General features: G+C 43.4%; 1 protein-coding gene across 1 annotated transcript in view; it reads right to left on the bottom strand.

Annotated features, from left to right (window-relative positions):
• Positions 1–19,542: 19,542 nt before the first annotated feature.
• The window catches only part of LOC135634752 (vacuolar-sorting receptor 6-like), a 4,011-nt gene continuing 207 nt past the window's right edge, over positions 19,543–23,346 (bottom strand). The window contains exons 1-13 of the mRNA XM_065145314.1: positions 23,102–23,346; positions 21,992–22,684; positions 21,820–21,908; positions 21,644–21,713; positions 21,470–21,553; positions 21,327–21,403; positions 21,159–21,240; positions 20,957–21,039; positions 20,803–20,866; positions 20,555–20,683; positions 20,033–20,136; positions 19,818–19,923; positions 19,543–19,743 (exon numbers count right to left, since the gene is read on the bottom strand). The exon at positions 23,102–23,346 is cut by the window's right edge and continues 207 nt beyond it. Of these exons, the coding sequence (XP_065001386.1) occupies positions 19,822–19,923; positions 20,033–20,136; positions 20,555–20,683; positions 20,803–20,866; positions 20,957–21,039; positions 21,159–21,240; positions 21,327–21,403; positions 21,470–21,553; positions 21,644–21,713; positions 21,820–21,908; positions 21,992–22,684; positions 23,102–23,346 (1,822 nt within the window). The 3' untranslated portion in view covers positions 19,543–19,743; positions 19,818–19,821. The remainder of the gene's footprint in view (positions 19,744–19,817; positions 19,924–20,032; positions 20,137–20,554; positions 20,684–20,802; positions 20,867–20,956; positions 21,040–21,158; positions 21,241–21,326; positions 21,404–21,469; positions 21,554–21,643; positions 21,714–21,819; positions 21,909–21,991; positions 22,685–23,101) is intronic.

A 23,346-nucleotide genomic window follows, 5' to 3' on the forward strand; every position in this document is an offset into this window, starting at 1 on the left:
CTCGAAGACTGAGCTCGATGGTTGCATCACCTGGCAGAGCTCGAAGACTGAGCTTGGTGATTGCATCACCTGGCAGAGCTCGAAACTGAGCTCGGTGGTTGCATCACCTGGCAGAGCTCCAAGCTGAGCTCAGGCTGATCCACCTCTCTGCCAGAGCTCGAAGACTGAGCTCGGTGATTTCATCACCTGGCAGAGCTCGAGACTGAGCTCAGGCTGATGCACCTCTCTGCCAGAGCTCGAAGACTGAGCTCGGTGGTTGCATCGCCTGCCAGAGCTCGAAACTTGAGCTCTGGCGGTGCTACCTCTTGGCAGAGGAGGTTGCACCGCCCAGTCTAGCTCGAAGACTGAGCTCTGGGCGGTTGCACCTCTCGGCTGGGGCGGTTGCACCTCCCAGCCTCGCAGCCCTGGCGGTTGCACCTCCTGGCTGGGGCGGTTGCACCTCCCAACCCCACAGCCCAGGCGGTTGCACCTCCTGGCTGGGGCGGTTGCACCTCCTGGTGCAATCAGGGTCCGAATGGTTCACTCCATTCGGCCCACTTTGAATCTTTTCAGGGGCCCAATTGCCCCAAGATTAAGCTAATGGGATCACCTCCCATTTTCATGCTTAATCATCATGCTAACTACGATTAACTCTAAGACAACTTCTGCAGCTTTGCTCCGATGCGTCAATCGCTTCTTCCGGCGAGTTTCCGGCCAACTTCCGTCGATCAACCGATAACCCTCGGTGATCCTTCTGCGGACATCCGGCATACTCCTGGACTTTGCGACGATCCACTTGGCGAGTTCCGACGAGCTTCGCTTGGCAAGCTTCTGGACTTCTCGGATCTGTTCTCGCTGAACCTCCGACGACCGTCCGAACTTCCGTCGAACTCTCGAACTCCCAACGTGATCATGATCTTGACTCCGGCGCAACACCTGCTGCTTGTCTTACTCTTATCGTAGTTAATCCTGCACACTTATCTCAACACATAGATTAGATAACAAATGACAATTGACTTCATCATCAAAATCCGAGATTCAACAGTGCCGAAGGAACATGTTAGAAGATTGGACGTCGGGCCGGTGGATCGGTCGACGTATCGACAGAAGGCTTCGGGCCGTGAACTCGGGCATCAGGCCAAGAAGAGCGGGTATTGTGCCAAGGATATCGGAGTTACGGAGTCAACTGGCCGATTGGGCAATAGGCTGCAGGAGAGGACGATGCGCCGAAGAATCGAACGAAGCGTCGAGGGACCAATGACATGTCGGACAACTTGGTTAATTGCTTAGGATTAATTGTCTCGATCGAAGTTTTGTTTTGGTGTGCAGGATTAACTACGATGAGTGTAAGACAAGCAGCAGGTGCTGCGCCGGAGTCAAGATCATGATCACGTTGGGAGTTCGAGAGTTCGACGGAAGTTCGGACGGTCGTCGGAGGTTCAGCGAGAACAGATCCGAGAAGTCCAGAAGCTTGCCAAGCGAAGCTCGTCGGAACTCGCCAAGTGGATCGTCGCAAAGTCCAGGAGTATGCCGGATGTCCGCGGAAGGATCACCGAGGGTTTATCGGATGATCGACGGAAGTTCGCCGGAAACTCGCCGGAAGAAGCGATTGACACATCGGAGCATAGCTGCAGAAGTTGTCTTAGAGTTAATCGTGGTTAGCACGATGATTAAGCTTGAAAATGGGAGGTGATCCCATTAGCTTAATCATGGGGCAATTGGGCCCCTGAAAAGATTCAAATTGGGCCGAATGGAGCGAACCATTCGGACCCTGATTGCACCAGGCGGTGCAACCGCCTAGGCCAGGAGGTGCAACCGCCAGGGCTGCGTGACTGGGCGGTGCAACCGCCCCAGCCAAGAGGTGCAACCGCCAGGGCTGCGTGACTGGGCGGTGCAACCGCCCCAGCCAGGCGGTGCAACCGCCAGGGCTGCAAGACTGGGCGGTGCAACCGCCCCAACCAGGCGGTGCAACCGCCCAGGGCTCAGTCTCCAAGCGAGACTGGGCGGTGCAACCTCCTCTGTCAAGAGGTAGCACCGCCAGAGCTCAAGTTTTGAGCTCTGGCAGAGAGGTGCATCAGCCAGAGCTCAATTTCGAGCTCTGCCAGGTGATGCAACCACCGAGCTCAGTCTTTGAGCTCTGGCAGAGAGGTGCATCAGCTTAAGCTCAGTTTCGAGCTCTGCCAGGTGATGCAACCACCGAGCTCAGTCTTCGAGCTCTTGCAGAGAGGTGCATCAGCCTGAGCTCAGTTTCGAGCTCTGCCAGGTGATGCAACCACCGAGCTCAGTCTTCGAGCTCTGCCAGGCGGTGCAACCACCGAGCTCAGTCTTCGAGCTCTGGCAGAGAGGTGCAATCGCCTGAGCTCAGTCTTCGAGCTCTGCCAGGCGGTGCCACCTCTCCAGTCAAGAGGTGCAACCGCCTGATCCCGGAATTCCGGGATTTGATCGTTTTGAGCTCCAGATTTGAATTGGGTTGGGGCCTATAAATACCCCACCCATTCAACACTGAAAGGATACAGATCCACACCGAATTCTTGATCTTTTCAGTGATTCTAAGAGCTCAAATTTGTGTAAAGTCCTAAAGTTCTCCTCCTTCTGTTCTTCAAGTCTTGAGTTGTAAAGAGAGGAGAGAAAGGATCTGTAAAGGTTGTCTCCTGAGCCTGTCAAAAGGAGAGAAACTGTAAAAGGGCAGTTAGCCTTCGCCCATTGAAGGAAGGCAGCTAGTTGACGTCGGTGACCTCGTCGGAGGAGGAAGCCAAAAGTGGAGTAGGTCAAGACTGACCGAACCACTCTAAATCTCTGGTTTGCTTTTACCTTGAGCACTTTATCATTACTGCAAACCTCCTACATTGCTACTGCCCTCTGCGCCTTTACGAACGAGTTCTAAGCTCTGATCTTTCAGAATCTGCATTCAAACGTAAATCGTGTTTTCGTACGATCTTCACACTGCAGTTTACGCTTACATTCGGATTCCATTTATAACTGCAAATTGCTTTCTACGTAAAACGCTTTTCAAGGTTCAAAACTGCTTTTAGACGCAAAACTACATTTAGACGTAAAATTACGTTTAGACGTAAAACTGCGTTTAGACGCAAAACTGCGTTTAGACGTAAAACTGCGTTTAGACGTAAAACTACGTTTAGACGTAAAACTGCGTTTAGACGCAAAACTGCGTTTAGACGTAAAACTGCGTTTAGACGTAAAACTGCATTTAGACGTAAAACTGCGTCTGGACGTAAAACTTGTTGGGAAATCATTGGGGGGCGACATCATATGCGCAGCGGAAGAACAAGAAAACAAAAATCCCCGATTCCCAAAAAGATGTTCGTCGTCGTGCGAAGATTGGTGCGCAAAAATCCGCAAAACACAAAACTGCGTATATTGATTGTGTTACCTAGGGAGATCGTATATCCCTGTTTCCTTGCAGATCCTTAGGAGAGGGTGAAGGAGGTCAAGCGTCCTCCTCTCTAGCGGTGATCCACACAGCAGGGTTGCGACGACGCTCCTCAAAACTCCAGGCCTACTCTGAGGTGGAGAGGGAGAGGAGAATAGGAAGGGCAAGCAAAGACTCTAGCCTATGAGGCTGTGAATCCCTCCTATTTATAGAGATCCCGTGTCAAAACCCTAATGGGTCCTTTCCCTAGTGGGTATTGGATCTGCATCCAATAAGACAAGGGCTCCGTCGGATATCTCATATCCGAACCTCTACTCATCGCAATGCCTACCATATGTGTGTGACCCTCTAGGCCCAATATCGAGCTGGCCGTGAGTCATACCTGTCAGAACTCCTTCTAACTCAGTGAATTATTATCTCTGTAATAATTCACTCGACTCATCGACTACGGAAGTACTAGGCCACTACGCCGTAGTCCCCAGACGATACAGGGGAATCCAATCCATTGGACCTGTCTGTCCTCAGTTACCATGTACCTATAGTCCCTCATCCATCTAATATCCCAGAGACCGTATATCGAGCATGGTGCTGTCAGACCCATACGGTTTCTACTCGAGTCTCGCTCTAATCGGATTCTCCCGGAGAACTCTTTCTCTCTCAACCCGAATGACCCTGGCCAGGGATTTGTCTGAGCAAGAACACATGGGATATTCCTCTCATGATACCGAGAGTGGATGATCCTCTATCGACACTCAATAGCCCTCGTAAGGTCGACTACCACTCCCAATGACCAGCTGTACTAGATCTGGGAACAGCCAAACCTATAAGTCTGGTATCAAAGAGTGGAGCACTCATACAGGACATCCTTGGTGTCTCAAGTCTAAGAACCAGATACACCACTAGGACTACGGAATCGTTGTCTGACAATAAGGCATCATCAACCATCCAGCATTCCGTAAGCGGATCAATCAGTGAACTCATTCTCCAATGAGCACCTGTACTGTATCCCTAGTGTCCCTACACGAGCAGCTATGAGACCAGCTGCATCCATCATATGGACGGGTATACAGCACACCAGTCTATCCGGTTATCACGATGTCCCTCTCGAGTAACCTATGACCGGGATTATTTAGGATATGTGTTTAAAGGTGAATCGATCTCATTATCGTGATCTCATCACGATCCGATTCCCATTGCACAAATCCAAGGACATCACAATATATATGCATTTATGCAATAGTTATAAAGTGATATACGCCAAAATATAATAAGCAAAAAGATTCTGTATCAAGTCACACGTGCCATCACTCACGTGATTGGCTTGCTGGGCACCTATGACTAGCAAAACTGAGTTTAGACGCAAACTGCGCTTAGACGCAAACTGTGCTTAGACGCAAACTGCGCTTAGACGCAAACTGTGTTCAGACGCAAACTGTGCTTAGACGCAAAACTGCAAACTGCACTGTGATTCTGCTTTTATATCGAAATAGTTTTTTATCGGACGAACGCAGCTTTAGTTTTTGAAATCGCTGTAAGATATCCGCTGCACTAATTCACCCCCCCCCCTCTTAGTGCTCTCGATCCTAACAATTGGTATCAGAGCGGGGTATTTCTCATTTCGGATTTACACCTGAGAGAAATGGCTCTTCAAGAGGGCTTTTCGGTCTTTCATCCACCGTTGTTTAACGGATTGGACTACACTTATTGGAAAACTCGAATGAGAGTTTTCTTGATTTCTACGAATTTAGACTTATGGAGTATCATTGAAAACGGTTTTCAACTTCCCTCCAAACCGATGAACGAATGGTCGGATTTGGAGAAGAAGAATTTTTCTTTAAATGCAAAGGCTATGAATGCCTTATTTTGCGCTTTGGACAAAAATGAGTTCAATCGGATTTCTATGTGTGAAACAGCTTTTGACATTTGGCGAACACTTGAAATCACGCATGAGGGAACTAGTAGAGTCAAAGACTCGAAAGTTAACTTTTTATTGCATGATTTTGAGATTTTTCGAATGCAACCAAGCGAGACTATAGACGACATGTACACCCGTTTCACGGATGTCGTCAATAGTTTAAGAGCTCTTGGAAAATGTTTTTCAGATTTTGAACTCGTAAACAAGATTTTACGTTCTCTTTCTAAAAAGTGGGATTCAAAAGTAACTGCAATACAAGAAGCTAAAAATCTGAACAACTTACCACTTGAAGAACTAATTGGTTCATTGATGACATATGAAATGGTGCACAATGCACATGATAAACATGTTGAACACAATCACCTTCCAAAGAACAGGAAGGATTTTAAACTCTGGACAAATGAATGCCACTTGAGCGATGACTCAAGTGATGAGGACAATGATGAACAAACCAACCTTCCAAAGAACAGGAAGGATTTGGGACATAGAACATTTGAAGACCACTCGAGCATAAGCTCAAGTGATGGTGAACTTAAACTACAAATGAAACGAAAATTAAAAAGCAAAAAGAATGGAACTACTTGCTTTAAATGCAAGAAGAAGAACGAAAATTGGGATGAATCGAGCTCCTCCAAAGACGAGAAAGTCAACAAAAGCGAGGCAACAAACTACGTCTTACCAGCCTACGACGTTAAGGTAATTAAAATGCCTTTGGTTTATTTTGAAATTACTTGATGCTTTCATGATATATTTTCTTTTTTAGTTTAGAATTAATTTTCTTGAAAATTACATGTTTAAAAATAAAAATACAAAAATTATGATCATGCTGATAATTTCGAAAATAATATTGCATATTTTATGATAAACAAACAAAATGATTTTGATCATGGTTAAGAAGTAATAATGTGTATCATGTTTGATTAACATTGTTGAATGAAATCACGTTTGATTTAAAGTAATGCATAAAGATGTAATATGAAATGGTTATTAACAATTTTATGCATGTGATTTTAAGTTATCCATGATCATGAGCTTGTTTGATCTTCTTGACTTAATTTCAAGATCTATAGCAAAAATCATGTTTGAATATATGAAAGTGTTAATTTCATTTTCGGATTCACTTAACAATTGGTATCCTAACAATCGGATTTTCTCATACACTTATGAAAAATATTTTTCTAAAATGGATTTGATGAAATGATTCATGCTTATAAACTCCATCTTGAAATATGAATGATAGTGTTTTTGCTTGCAAAGATTTGTTTCACATTCATATCTCCTATGATTCGTGTGCAGAAAAAGAATTTATAAATCATAACACAATGTGATCTCTTATGCAAAAATAAAGTGCTTTTGTGATTCTTTGCTAAAGAGAATAATTATTAAAATCATGATCTTGATAACATGAAGCTCTTTATAAATCAAGATCGTTCATTATGCTCCCTACATTTATCAAAAAGGAGTTCTTCAAATGAAATGCAATTCAATGAAGTGTCATATTGATATCTTGAAACTTGGAATATTTTAAAATGTGATCTTGATAAGAATGTTTCAAGTTGCTCTTTGTACTATATCTTTTCGAATGAATCATGAGCCTTGATATCATATATTTCATAATACAAGATTTCTTTGCCTTATGTCTTGAACTTTAATGCTTATCTTAATTTGGCATATAAAGACTAAGGCATGCTTAGATGAAAAAGAATCTCTTAAAAAATGCTTTTCCCATCTGATCGAGATTAATGATTTCATGATATTTTGTGAATCTCGAAATTAATTTTAATGACTTGATTATGAATTTCAAGTTAATGATTTGATTTGAATAAGTTTTATCTAAATCATAATCTTGATCTTGCAAAATTGAAGTCACAAATAATATCTTGTGGTATTCATGAATTGATACTCACAATATGAAAGCATTGATATTCATGACTTGAATTGGATTGAAACATTGTATGCTTAAATTAATCATTCTCCTATGTTTCAAAAATTCCTTAAAAGCCTTATGTGATGATTGAAAACTAACTTGCTTTATGATGAATCACGAATCACGACTTGATCTATGATGTAAATGCCTTGAAATGATTGAAATATTTAACACTTTTATGCTCTTCCTACTTTCTTCTTGTTTTCAATGATAAAATGGGGAGAAGTTTTGATCATGCATGGTAGGATATAATTTGACAAAATTGATACCATCATGATATGAAACATTTATGATGTACAATTATGCATGCAATACTTGTGCTTTCTAATTATGATGTGATGTATTGCATATGATGTAAATCATGATTTAAAATGCTATGAGTGCCATGTTACACATTTTGAGAAGAAATTGTTATATTGAAACATTAATGTAATTATGAATGGTGATATGATATCATGCATGTAATACTTCAATTTATGATAATGATGCATGCAATGATAAAATATTCATGATGAAAAATTGTCTTGACATTCATAACTTGATTATTCATCATTTGTCATGATTTTGAAATCGTTCTAAAAGGAAAAGAGAACTACAAAACTGTATTCTCTCTTTCTTTTTTACAATGAAAAATGGGGAGATAGCTAGCTTGTACAAGTCAAGAAGATGCAAAAACTTGATTGCTAGCTTGCCTATTTTAAGAAGCAAAGATTGCTAACTTGCTTATTTCAAGAAAAAAAATTGTCTTCTTGAACATCACTATCTTGAATATCTCAAGAAGCAAAACTTGCAATTTGCACATTGCAATAGGAAGCAAGAATCATGAGCTTACACAAGAAATTTATCTTGCAATTGCTTTCGAAATTTTTGCTAGCTTATATATTGTGAAACTTGTATATCGTAAAAATTGCTAGCTTGTTGGTCTAAAGAGAAGCAAAAAGTTGCTATCTCAAAAGAAGCAAATGTGCTATCTTACCTATCTCAAGAAGCAAAAATGCTAACTTGTGCATCTAGCAAAGTGAGCAAAATTTTCAAGAAGCAAAGAGTTGCCTTCTTGAACATCTCTAATTTGCTAGCTTACATGATGTAGAACTTGCTATCTTGAACATTACCAAAAGTGCTATCTTATATGCTATAAAACTTGCATATCTAAAACTTGATAGCATGAATGTTCTAAGCATGATGTAATACTTGCTAAATCTTCTAGCTCCAAGATTGCATGATGATAAAACTTGATACTATCTTTTTCATGCAATGAGTTGAATCTATATCACAAACAATTGATTGTGATACTTCTCCTTTTTGTTGATGACAAAGGGGGAGAGGTATGTTGATGAAAGTATGTTGATGACATGACATGTGATGCATAAGTTTATGCATATGTTCATGTTGACGTGTTGCAAGTATTCATGATGAATATTGCAATGACTTGAATTCAGTTTGAATTATAGGTTCTATCAATATGGCATATTGATAGGGGGAGTTTGTTTAAACTCCGGGAGTTAAGTTTAACTCCGTCATCAAGTGGTTGTCATCATCAAAAAGGGGGAGATTGTTGAATCTCGTATTTTGATGATGAAACTACTTGATATATGTTTATGATTTAATCTGCGTTTTGAGTGACACAGGATGCTTCGATCAGGATGAGACAATTAAAGCAGGAAAATCATGTTGTGCCGAAGGAACATGTTAGAAGATTGGACGTCGGGCCGGTGGATCGGTCGACGTATCGACAGAAGGCTTCGGGCCGTGAACTCGGGCATCGGGCCAAGAAGAGCGGGTATTGTGCCAAGGATATCGGAGTTGCGGAGTCAACTGGCCGATTGGGCAATAGGCTACAGGAGAGGACGATGCGCCGAAGAATCGGACGAAGCGTCGAGGGACCAATGACATGTCGGACAACTTGGTTAATTGCTTAGGATTAATTGTCTCGATCGAAGTTTTGTTTTGGTGTGCAGGATTAACTACGATGAGAGTAAGACAAGCAGCAGGTGCTGCGCCGGAGTCAAGATCATGATCACGTTGGGAGTTCGAGAGTTCGACGGAAGTTCGGACGGTCGTCGGAGGTTCAGCGAGAACAGATCCGAGAAGTCCAGAAGCTTGCCAAGCGAAGCTCGTCGGAACTCGCCAAGTGGATCGTCGCAAAGTCCAGGAGTATGCCGGATGTTCGCAGAAGGATCACCGAGGGTTTATCGGATGATCGACGGAAGTTCGCCGGAAACTCGCCGGAAGAAGCGATTGACGCATCGGAGCATAGCTGCAGAAGTTGTCTTAGAGTTAATCGTGGTTAGCACGATGATTAAGCTTGAAAATGGGAGGTGATCCCATTAGCTTAATCTTGGGGCAATTGGGCCCCTGAAAAGATTCAAATTGGGCCGAATGGAGCGAACCATTCGGACCCTGATTGCACCAGGCGGTCCAACCGCCTAGGCCAGGAGGTGCAACCGCCAGGGCTGCGTGACTGGGCGGTGCAACCGCCCCAGCCAAGAGGTGCAACCGTCAGGGCTGCGTGACTGGGCGGTGCAACCGCCCCAGCCAAGCGGTGCAACCGCCCAGGGCTCAGTCTCCAAGCGAGACTGGGCGGTGCAACCTCCTCTGTCAAGAGGTAGCACCGCCAGAGCTCAAGTTTCGAGCTCTGGCAGAGAGGTGCATCAGCCTGAGCTCAGTTTCGAGCTCTGCCAGGTGATGCAACCACCGAGCTCAGTCTTCGAGCTCTGGCAGAGAGGTGCATCAGCCTAAGCTCAGTTTCGAGCTCTGCTAGGTGATGCAACCACCGAGCTCAGTCTTCAAGCTCTGGCAGAGAGGTGCATCAGCCTGAGCTCAGTTTCGAGCTCTGCCAGGTGATGCAACCACCGAGCTCAGTCTTCGAGCTCTGCCAGGCGGTGCAACCACCGAGCTCAGTCTTCGAGCTCTGGCAGAGAGGTGCAATCGCCTAAGCTCAGTCTTCGAGCTCTGCCAGGCGGTGCCACCTCTCCAGTCAAGAGGTGCAACCGCCTGATCCCGGAATTCCGGGATTTGATCGTTTTGAGCTCCAGATTTGAATTGGGTTGGGGCCTATAAATACCCCACCCATTCAACACTGAAAGGATACAGATCCACACCGAATTCTTGATCTTTTCAGTGATTCTAAGAGCTCAAATTTGTGTAAAGTCCTAAAGTTCTCCTCCTTCTGTTCTTCAAGTCTTGAGTTGTAAAGAGAGGAGAGAAAGGATCTATAAAGGTTGTCTCCTGAGCCTGTCAAAAGGAGAGAAACTGTAAAAGGGCAGTTAGCCTTCGCCCATTGAAGGAAGGCAGCTAGTTGACGTCGGTGACCTCGTCGGAGGAGGAAGCCAAAAGTGGAGTAGGTCAAGACTGACCGAACCACTCTAAATCTCTGGTTTGCTTTTACCTTGAGCACTTTATCATTACTGCAAACCTCCTACATTGCTACTGCCCTCTGCGCCTTTACGAACGAGTTCTAAGCTCTGATCTTTCAGAATCTGCATTCAAACGTAAATCGTGTTTTCGTACGATCTTCACACTGCAGTTTACGCTTACATTCGAATTCCATTTATAACTGCAAATTGCTTTCTACGTAAAACGCTTTTCAAGGTTCAAAACTGCTTTTAGACGCAAAACTACATTTAGACGTAAAATTACGTTTAGACGTAAAACTGCGTTTAGACGCAAAACTGCGTTTAGACGTAAAACTGCGTTTAGACGTAAAACTGCGTTTAGACGTAAAACTGCGTTTAGACGCAAAAATGCGTTTAGACGTAAAACTGCGTTTAGACGTAAAACTGCGTTTAGACGTAAAACTGCGTCTGGACGTAAAACTGAGTTTAGACGCAAACTGTGCTTAGACGCAAACTGTGCTTAGACGCAAACTGCGCTTAGACGCAAACTGTGTTCAGACGCAAACTGCGCTTAGACGCAAAACTGCAAACTGCACTGTGATTCTGCTTTTATATCGAAATCGTTTTTTATCGGACGAACGCAGCTTTAGTTTTTGAAATCGCTGTAAGATATCCGCTGCACTAATTCACCCCCCCCCCCCCCCCCCCCCCTCTTAGTGCTCTCGATCCTAACAGATGTCAGTCCACATCGAGTCTGGTATAGGTAGTGGTTGTAGTTTCCCTGGATTTGCCACAGTTTCACCCTTGTGCTGTTGACATACATCACATTGTGCCACATATTCAGCAATAATTTTTTTTATCCCTCTCCAATAAAAATTTTGTTTCACTCTTTTGTAGGTTCTTAGGAATCCAGAGTGCCCTGCTGAAGGTATGGAGTGCATTTCATGCAAGATGATTGTGATACAAGGGGAGTCAGGTATAAGCACAATACGACCTTTGTAGCGTAGATCCCTCGAATCTCAAGTGTAGTGGGCTATTGCACTTGGATCCTCCTCTAATTTTTTTATAATGTTGTTGATCTCTGGCTCCTTCTTCCATTCTTCCCTAATGTCCACAAGGAGACTAGTGGTAGGAAGGGAGATGGCTGAAACCTTAGCTTGCTCAGGTAGCCATGAGAGTGCATATGCAACAACGTTTTCTTTCCCCTTTTGTAAATAATTTCATAATCGGATCCAAGAAGTTTGGTTACCCATTTTTGTTTCTCAGGGGATGATATCTTTTGCTCCAAAAAATACTTGAGGCTTCTATGGTCAGTTTTAATTTGAAATTGCCAGTCGATCAGGTAGGGTCTCCACCTCATTACTGCGTATACAATGGCGAGCATCTCCTTATCATATACTGACATGTTTTGATGGGAGGGAGATAATGTCTTGCTAGTGTATGCGAGTGGTCGACCATCTTGCATGAGAACGGCTCCAATTTCGGCTCCAGATGCGTCGGTCTCAATGATGAAGGGTCAGCTGAAATCTGGTAGCGCTAGCACCGGCATTGTTGTCATGGCTACCTTAAGTTTGTCGAAGGCAGCAGAGGCTTTGTTCGACCATTGGAAAGCATCTTTTTCTAGTAGAGAAGTGAGTGGTGCACTGATCTTCCCATAGTCCTTAACAAATTTTCGGTAGTAGCCTGTTAGTCCAAGGAACCCGTGTAGTAATTTCACGTTTGTAGGTTTCGGCCAGCCTTGCATTGTCTCAATTTTTGTTGGGTCTACCGCCACTCCTTCTTTTGATATTATGTGCCCAAGGTACTCTACTTTTTGCTGGAGAAAACTATACTTTGGTTGCTTAACAAAAAGAATATTCTCCCGAAGGATCGTCAGAACAATCCGTAAATGCTGAAAGTGAGTCTCAAGAGAAGGGCTGTAAATGAGAATATCATCGAAAAATACCAGCACAAATTTGCGAAGAAAGCTCCGAAAAATATCGTTCATAAGACTTTGAAAGATTGAAGGAGCATAGTGAGTCCAAAAGGCATTACCAAGAATTCATAATGACCATCATGTGTGCGGAATGCAGTTTTTGGAATGTCATCTTCACATACCCGAATTTGGTGGTAACCGGATCGGAGGTCCAACTTCGTGAAGACTCGAGCTCCTTTTAATTCATCAAGAAGTTCATCCACCATTGGTATTGAATACTTGTCCTTAATGGTGATGTCATTTAAAGCTTGGTAGTCGATGCACATCCGTCAAGTTCCGTCCTTCTTGCGTACAAGTAGCACTGGTGAGGAATAGGGGCTGCAACTTGGCCGAATCACCCCTTGTTTCAAGCATCTCCTTTACGATCTTTTCAATTTCATCTTTTTGGAGGTGAGGATATCAGTACGATCGAGTGTTCGCTGGTGGCATGCCCGGAAGGATTGGAATTCGATGGTCATGTTGTCGAGAAGGAGGAAGACCGCATGGTTCAGCAAAAATGTCGGCAAATTCAGTAAGCAATTGGGCAAGATTTTGATCTTCAATTTCTATTTTCTTCCCCTCTGGTTGCTGCTGGAGGTGCATCAAAAAGCCACCATTTACCTTGTGTAAAACTTTCTCCATTCGTTGGGTCGAAACAGTGGTAATGTTGCTTCCGCGCTTCCCGCGTAGGATGATATGTTTGCCCTTACAATAGAATTTCATAATTAATTTAGAAAAGTTCCAAGAGACATCACCCAGTGTAGTCAGCCATTCTATACCAAGCACTGCCTCATAGTCATCAAGTGGTAGGAGGAAGAAATTGGTGATAATTTCTTGGTCTTGCAGTAATAGTTTCACTTGCGGGCATCTTTGGTCGCACTTTAGGATTCTGCCGTCGGCCACCTTTACATCGAACTTGCTGCAACCTTCAATATGCAGTGCCATTCGAGTAGCAACCTTACTATTCAGGAAGTTATTAGTGATGTCCGTGTCAATAAGAACAGTAATCGACTGTTGCTTGAGAAGGCCTCCAACTTTCATCGTTTGCGAGTTTGAGTAGCCGGCTAGTGCGTGTACCGTAATGTCAGTCGGTTGTGGCTCTTCTTCCATATCTTCTATTTCATATTCAAGGCTCTCTTCTGGATATTCAATGACCTCTTCTTCTACTGGTTCAATCATAAGAAGTCTCCCTTTTCTACAGCGATGCTCGTGGCTCCACGGCTCGTCGCAATGCCAACATAACCCCTTCGCAGATCGCTCCCAAAGTTCTTCTCTTGTTAACCTTTTCGGTGCAGGGACTCGGTTGATAGTAGGGGGGGCTAAGGGCTTTAGTATTGTAGGTCGAGGAGTGATCCTAGCCCTCCGGGCTTCATGGTTCAATCGCTCCTCTTGAAGTCGTGAGAAAGAGATGGCTGCCATAAGCATGTATGGTTGTCGCGCCTTAACTTCTCCCCGAATCTCCGGCTTTAAGCCCTCAATAAAGGTCCCCAATAGCTGTTTTTCAAACCAATTATAAGTTTGATTAGATAACCTTTCAAGCCTGGTTTGGTACTCCTGAATGGTGGAGGTTTATCGGATCTTTGCTAATTGTCCATCAATGTTCTCATAATAAGTTGGTCCGAAGCGGTTCAGCAGTCTTTCTTTGAATTGTCGCTATGAAAGGACTTCATATGTGTGTTCAAACTAGTCAAACCATTGTATGGCATCTCCTTCAAGATGTATAGCTGCAATTTCCATCATGGATGCATCCGCAGTTTTATGGTACCGAAAATATCGCTCCGCGTGCGAGATCCAACCAATTGGGTCTCCTTCTTCCCATCTAGGGAAGTCCACTCTCATGCGCGAATAGTTGGGGTCAGTCATAGAGCCTCCCCTCTCTTGGAAGTCATCTCTTTGGGCATGATGTGATTGGTTAGAGCTCTCTCCTTGATGTGATTTCTTCGGGCTTGGTAGTCGGCCCAAACTGAATTCGATAAGGAGAGTCTGAATCTTATCCTCCATTCGTGCCTCGAAGGCTTCAAATTTAGCATTGATTGCCTCCTCAGATGCCATAGTATATGACTCCAAATCTGTGATGTTAAGATCTCTCTTTTGTTGATGGGTTAAAGGCATGTATAGGTTGAGAGAAGTGATGGTTGAAAGGGTTGGGAGATTGGTTTGGACAGAGAAAATATAGTATCAAGATCAAACAAACAGTGCTATGCGGCTGAAATTCTACAATGTATCTTTCGTTGTAGAGATGAAAACTTTGTGACGAAAAGTTTATGCAGTAATATAGGAACAATTTTTTTTTTTTTGGATTTTCGGATAGGGATAACTAAATTACAGCAGTAATAAGGTAGGAAACTAGAACCTGTTGCAATTCACGTGGAGATCAAAGGATGATCCGCGGTGGTGGAGATGACGGCGGAATTTGGCAACGATCTCTTAAGCAATTGTGGGAATTGCTTTGGGCGGTTATGGAGGGTTGATGGATGGCTGTGGAAGGGCAGCGAGACACCAAGAACACTACTCTGATACCAGGTGTTAGAACTGTTGGGAAATCATGGGGGGCGACATCATATGCGCAGCGGAAGATCAAGAAAACAAAAATCCCCGATTCCCAAAAAGATGTTCGCCGTCGTGCGAAGATTGGTGCGCAAAAAATCCGCAAAACACAAAACTGCGTATAGAAATTGTGTTACCTAGGGAGATCGTATATCCCTGTTTCCTTGCAGATCCTTAGGAGAGGGTGAAGGAGGTCAAGCGTCCTCCTCTCTAGCGGTGATCCACACAGCAGGGTTACGACGACGCTCCTCAAAACTCCAGGCCTACTCTGAGGTGGAGAGGGAGAGGAGAATAGGAAAGGCAAGCAAAGACTCTCGCCTATGAGGTTGTGAATCCCTCCTATTTATAGAGATCCCGTGTCAAAACCCTAATGGGTCCTTCCCTAGTGGGTATTGGATCTGCATCCAATAAGACAAGGGCTCCGTCGGATATCTCATATCCGAACCTCTACTCATCGCAATGCCTACCATATGTGTGTGACCCTCTAGGCCAAATATCGAGCTGGCCGTGAGTCATACCTATCAGAACTCCTTCTAACTCAGTGAATTATTATCTCTGTAATAATTCACTCGACTCATCGACTACGGACGTACTAGGCCACTACGCCGTAGTCCCCAAACGATACAGGGGAATCCAATCCATTGGACCTATCTGTCCTCAGTTACCATGTACCTATAGTCCCTCATCCATCTAATATCCTATAGACCGTATATCGAGCATGGTGCTGTCAGACCCATACGGTTTCTACTCAAGTCTCGCTCTAATCGGATTCTCCCGGAGAACTCTTTCTCTCTCAACCCGAATGACCCTGGCCAGGGATTTGTCTGAGCAAGAACACATGGGATATTCCTCTCATGACGCCGAGAGTGGATGATCCTATGTCGACACTCAATAGCCCTCGTAAGGTCGACTACCACTCCCAATGACCAGCTGTACTAGATCTGGGACAGCCAAACCTATAAGTCTGGTATCAAAGAGTGGAGCACTCATACAGGACATCCTTGGTGTCTCAAGTCTAAGGACTAGATACACCACTAGGACTACGGAATCGCTGTCTGACAATAAGGTATCATCAACCATCCAGCATTCCGTAAGCGGATCAATCAGTGAACTCATTCTCCAATGAGCACCTGTATTGTATCCCTAGTGTCCCTACACAAGCAGCTATGAGACCAGCTGCATCCATCATATGGACGGGTATACAGCACACCAGTCTATCCGGTTATCACGATGTCCCTCTCGAGTAACCTATGACCGGGATTATTTAGGATATGTGTTTAAAGGTGAATCGATCTCATTATCATGATCTCATCACGATCCGATTCCCATTACACAAATCCAAGGACATCACAATATATATATATGCATTTATGCAATAGTTATAAAGTGATATACGCCAAAATATAATAAGCAAAAAGATTCTGTATCAAGTCACACGTGTCATCACTCACGTGATTGGCTTGCTGGGCACCTATGACTAGCAAGAACCCTTGCAGATTCTAAACTTGGGGTTGATCTCTTTAGGAGATCGGCCTCCTTGGAACTCTATAGGGGTTCCTCCCTCTAAGTTGCTGCTCAAAGGCTGCAGAAAAGATTCATCTATTGCTTAAGAAAAGAGAAGGAATACATGGCTATTTATAGGGCTTCTAAACCCTAACTCCTAATAGGACTCCTACTTAAGACTCTTACTTCTAACCAACTCCTAATAGGACTCCTATTCCCTTACAACTCCTAATTCTTCTCTAAGAAAAAAACCTCCTACATGAATGTCCCTCTCAATTAGGACTCTCCTAGCTAGAGTCCTAACAGTCACCTATACAGCTAGGAAATCCTAGCTATAGAGTATGCATGGGTGGCCACCTTCCCCCATGCAGCCAAGAGTCTTGGTCGCTAGGGACTCTTGGGCAATTAGGGAACCCTAGCCGCTTGTGGTGCCCTTTGTAGACCTGGCTACAGGCCAAGAGCTCTCTTGTAACTCTCGACCTCCCTGCTTTTGGCCAGGCCGAGAGTAGCTAGATGTGCTCTTAGCCAAGGCTGCAAGCAACCTTCAGCCAGATTGTAGGGCAGCAATAGTTGCTGCCCTTTCTCCCCTTTTGCGTCAATAATTTTGATGTTAAAAGACCTTTCTAAAACATCTCTTAATAACAAGAAATGGTGTAGAATAGATTTAAAAAAGTACGACAAAAAAATCACAGCAATCGTGCAAAATAATTCTATGTAATTGAACACAACACACGTAGTTTAAAAGTCAATCTTTTACACGAGCAACCTAGCTCCGATACCACTGTTAGAAAATTTGGGACAATATTATGTGTAGCAAAAGAACAAAAAATAAAAATCCCATAATTTTCTATAGAAAAGAAAGTTTCATCATTGTGCAAAAGTTGGTACATAAAAACCCATGAAACCAAAAACTACACATATAAGAAAAATGTATTACCTAGGAAGATTGTATGTCCCTAAAAACCTGCAGATCTATGAGAGAGGATGAAAGAGGTAAACTATCCTCCTCTTTAGCGGTGATCCACATGGCAGGGGCTGCGAAGACACTCCTCAAATCGTTATATAATCTTCCTTGTTGCGCGCACTACGTAATCAAAAGGGACTACCCCTTCTTGCTATCCACACACCCCAAATATGGACTACAAGTTAAGGAGGAGAGAGGGAGAGAGGAGAATAGGAGGTGGCGGCCAAAAAGAACCTAGCCCATGGCCCTTTGGTTCCCTCCTATTTATAAAGACCTCCTATCAACTTAACCCTAATGGATCCTGCAATATTGGGTACTATATTTCCATCCAACTACCAAAGCCTCTTAGATTAGTGGGTCTCTATCTAATAATCTTTTATTGGCTCTTATTATATCTCATTCATATGATCCAATAATTTAGGGGTTTATTGGATATCCAATAAGATAGGAGCTCTAGCGGAGATCTCATATTCGAATATCTACTCATCGCAATACCTACCATATGTGTGTGACCCTCTAGGCTCAATATCGAGTTGGCCATGAATCATACCTATCAGAACTCCTTCTAACTCAGTGAATTATTATCTCTATAATAATTCATTCGACTCATTGACTACGGACATACTATGCCACTACACTGTATTCTCCAAATGATATAGGGGAATCTAATCTTTTGACATGTTTATCCCTAGTTAATGTGTACATATAGTCCCTCATCTATCTAATATCCTAAAAATCATATATCGGGCATGGTGTTGTCGGACTCATACGGTTTCTACTCGAGTCTCACTCTAATCGGATTCTCCTAGAGAACTCTTTCTCTCTCAATCTGAATGACCCGGGTCAAAAATTTGTCTAAGTAAGAACACATGGGATATTCCTCTCATATCATCAAGAGCGGATGATCCTCTATTGACACTCAATAGCTCTTGTAAGTTTGGTTGCCACTCCTAATAACCAGTTGTGTTAGATTTAAAACATCTATACCTATAAGTCCAGTGTCAAAAAGTAGAGTACTCGTACAAGACATCATTGGTGTCTCAAGTCTAGGGACCAGATACACCATTGAGATAACGAAATTATTGTCTTACAATAAGGCATCATCAACCATCCAGCATTCCATGAGTTGATCAATTAGTGAACTCATTCTCCAATAAGCACTTGCACTGTATCCATAGTGTCCTCATATGAGTAGCTATGACATCAGTTATCTCCATCATATGGATGGGTATATAGTATACTGGTCTGTCCGGTTATCTCAATGTCCTTCTCGAGTAACCTATGACTAGAATTATTTAGGTATGTGTTTAAAGGCGAATTGATCGTATTATCACGATCTGATTCCCATTGCATAGATCCACGGACATCACAATATATGTATACAATAAGCAATGTAAAATGATAAAATATCAAATAATATAATAAGTAAAAAAGAGTGTATGTCATATCATACGTGTTATCACTCACGTGATTGGTTTGTAGGGCACCTATGATTAGCAATACTTTTATCTCAATAAGTCAATACCTCCACCTCGGATCTATCTCAAAGTTACCTTAGAGCCATCTCGGAGTCACCTCAGAGCTATCTCCATTTCGGATAATCTTGTACATGCGAGTTCAGATCATGTTGGACTTGGATTGACTAAGATGTTGATGATATTTTTTTTTAACACATATTATGATATATATATATATATATATATATATATATATATATATATATATATATATATATATATATATGTATTGACTATAATATTAGGGTTATATACTATAATGAGATATAAAGGTGACAGACCAAAATGTTTAAGCTCCTACAAACCCATCATCACGGTTTTATCTCGTAGGCTGTAAACAATAAGACTCCACAAGTATATAGTTCACAAACAAAAGAAACTTTTTCTTTGGTACAAGAAAACCACATAACTTTAAGGAATATTTAGATTGTAGATTAAAGGAAAAAAGTGGATGTATGGCTTCATTTTTTTGAGAAAGTTTTTCTTTAATGATGGACCAAAAAGCAAATCTACAAAAACATTTTAGTTTAATTATGCCTTCTGGAATTGGTGGCTAATAATGGACCTTGTGTGACCGTCTTTATTGTACAAGAAAATTGATTCATGTAGACCAAATTGTTGACCTACAACACAGCAGTATCTTGAAAATTTGTGGCCACAATATAATGTCTCCTTGTGATTTATCGATTCCCAATATTGTGGATTTATTCCCTGACAAAAGAAAATTGGCTTGTTATAAAAAATTTCAAGAACATGAAAAAACTGATGACTAATGAAGAGAATACCTCATCAGGCTGTTGAATCTTGTCTCAGAGGTTGGATCTCATTGTTGTGGTTATCAAGTGGCATGTACTGGGACATGATAGCCATGATCTCAGAGTCCATGTAAGACTGCACAAGAGAAGCATTAGTGTGTCATGGATTTCACTGATTAATAATGAATTTTGGGTCTGTTCTTTCTTTTTTGATTGATTGATTGAGTTGGAGTTGATTAACATACTCTGAGCCTGTATTTGTAGAATAAATAGCCTGCTATTCCAGCACCAGCCACACATGAAAGAACTAAGAGTGTCAATATCCATCCAAATCTTGACATATTCTTGGCTGCATTAGAACAGAAGAATGATAAATCTAAGCAACAGCTCCCTTAAAAAATAAGAAGTCATTTCTGTATTTGAATCAAATTTAATGAGCCAACAAAATCTGGATCTGATAGCAAACACACAGGAAGAAGAGGGCAATGGTTTCAGAACTGCAAATGCACAGTATTTTGTGCTTTCTTTTCTTTTGTTCTGATGCTTATTCTATGAAGGTTCACATGTATCATTACTCTACGACAAGATAAATCCAACAGTAAGAACTACTTATCTAAACTATGGAATGGCATATTAGATTGGACTTGTAAGAAATCAACTAGCTGTCATATGATCATGGCATATATGTTACATTGGACAATGTCAGAATCATATCATTATGCAGCAATTACCATTTCAGTTTGCTGTCACCATTATTCTCGCCTTACCTATGCAAGTGTCCTCCCCTTTTATGTACAACTGGTTGCCCTTGCACTTGCAGTCATATCCACCCCATGTATTCTTACAGGAGCACTCAGGGCAGCTGCAGGCAAGCTTCTCCTTGCATTCATCGGTATCTAGGGCATGGAGAAACAGACTTAACATCCATCATCCACAGAAGTAAAGGAGAACTCAAGCAATAGGAAGTGTACCGCATAACCTTTGTGAAGATGGAAATGCAGTCAAGGTAAAATACCTTCACACTGATAACCATCACCATGGAATCCAGCAGGACAGCGACAACCGGTCAACACCGAGTCCTTCGAGCAAAAGAGCAAATTTATCTTTTACGCCTGATAAACTGAGCAAATTTTGCATGATGCAACATTTCAATAAGCGTATGATGTTACCGAGCATGCCGAAAATGTTTGTCCATCTCGAGTCTCAGACCAGCAGCCTCCATTGTCCATTGCACATCTTCCTGGTCCAACAGCTGAATGATATGCCAATGAATGGAAAACAAGTCATCATCCTAAAGGACTTTGGTCGGATCAAATGATAGAAAACAGAGCTCATTTCAATGAGAGTTGAGAAGGTCAACTAGCCACTTACCTTCACAAGATGTGTATCCATCTCCTTGATACTGAACATTGTTAACCATAGGGCATACACACAGTCTTCCTCTGAAAGTATCCTGAAGAAGTGAAATTGACACAATGTGAGTAACAGGAAACCTTTGATTCAAATTCCTATAGACCATGTCGAAAATGAGGAAAACACCTTGCAGGCTGTGATATTTGACTTTGAGTCTTGCCAACAACCACCATTTGATCGAAGGCATTCGTTTGTCTCGATATCTGCAAGAAGACAAAGTAAGCACCATGCAGCATAGATTTGGCATATAACTCACTGGGAATGCAGACCTCCATTCAAGCAGACAGGAGGCTCGGTTGACTCTTTGAATCCTGCACATATTGCTTTGAGCACAGCACTCCTCTCCAGTTTCCCTTCACAAGAGCAAATCCACCCGGAAGATTGAGACCGACCACCACACCGCCGAGGTTTGTTCTAAAAGGAATTGAGAACAGTAGACAAACCTCGATACTGAACATTGTTTATGACCAAGGTGGGTAAGATAGTCACATCTCCACGAGAATCATGTCCAATCTGTAATGTGAATTCTTGTCAGGATATCAATTAATGCTACTGGAAATCTGAATCATGCTCCTTATGCCTAGATTTACACTATGAAAGCTTCCGAGTTGTAAGACACCTGGAGTTCTTGCTCCATTCTTAGGACATCATTCTCGACATCAGCTTCAGGATCACCCATGCATTTGGTGATCTTGTCCAGAGGCAACCCTGATGCATCAAAGCGAACCATTTAAGGAGGTTGTTCTTCCGAATGAACGAGGAATAAGAAGCTGTGATGAAGATGGACTCGCCAAGGGATTTGAGGACGTCTTGGGCGCAGTCTCTGCTGTACTTCTTGTCCTTCATCGAACACCTGACATGGTAATCGGTGACGAAGTCCCACCATACCCACGGCCGACCGGTCTCGTTCGCGACTCTGTGAACGCAAAGCTGCCTCAAGTTCTCGATCACCACATCCTTGCCGTCGTACCCCGCGTCGAAGTCCTGCTCGGGATCCGGAGCGCAGTATCTACCCCTGTTGATGCACTGGGCTTTGCACTGCTTGCTGAGCAGGAAGGCCTCAGGGCAGTACCAGGTGATGTAGTGAGGGGTGAACTGAGTGAAACCTCCCTTCTCCAGCAGCTGGGCGTGGCCCCTGAAGTTCTTGACGAAGCTCATCTGCTCGTCGCACCGAGGCCCGCACTCGTCGTTGCTGTTCGTCCAGAACTCGTACTCCACCCTCTCGTCGGGGTGAGGCATCGACTCTCTCCAGTCCAACTTCACCACAACCTGGTCGGTCCCCTTCGCCAAGGCCTTCTTGAGGGTCTCGCCGAATTCACGGTTGATGAAGGCGGAGGGGATGGAGATCTTGTCGACGTAGTCGGAGGCTTGGCTCTCCTCAGGGTTGTCCATGGTGAGCAGAGGCTCGTCGGTGTTGTCGGCGACCAGAACTGCTGCAGCACCGGCTTGCTGCGCGTTCCATGCCTTCAAAGCGAAGTAGCAATCTGGAGCAGGCGCACGGAAGGATTAGGCTCTACTGGTGGCATTCCATGCTTAACCTTTGCGTGGAATGGAAGGCCATGAGTTCTACCAAAGGAAAAGAAAGGAGATCTACTGCGACAGAGTGGGCCGGTAGGTGACCAGTCCCAAGCAACTCCATCTAGCAAGCAAAGAGGGGAGAGAAAACTACTGCAAACTACTGCTAGATTGATCAAGAAATCTGATAAGATTTAGATCTGAGAACAAGCTTTAAGACGTTGTATGAACCCATCATGATCTGTTCCCACTTCATTGTAATCAATCAGAAGGAAGAAAACCAAATGATCAAATAAGATCTATTATCTCATCTAAGTTCAATTGTTCTGCGGAAAGAAGACATCTAATTAGCTCATGTCAAAGGGGAGAAAGAACGGCTTGGTCACCTCCTCGATCAACAAGCAGAATAACAGGGCGCCTGGACCGGAACTTGAAGGGGGTGCCGTCGAAGGCGTCGCACGCGGTGGTGTTCTTGTCAGGGTACATGACGACGCCCAACAAGGTCCCCCCGTAATGCGGCACGCCGAAGTTGGCGATGGCGGCGTCGTGGCGCCCCCTGATGTGCTCCGGGCGGATCACTCTAACGCCGTTCTTCTCGACCACGAACCGGCCGGACACCGACCCGGTGGAT

Source organism: Musa acuminata, chromosome BXJ3-4, assembly GCF_036884655.1.
Source record: "Musa acuminata AAA Group cultivar baxijiao chromosome BXJ3-4, Cavendish_Baxijiao_AAA, whole genome shotgun sequence".
NCBI lineage: Eukaryota > Viridiplantae > Streptophyta > Magnoliopsida > Zingiberales > Musaceae > Musa > Musa acuminata.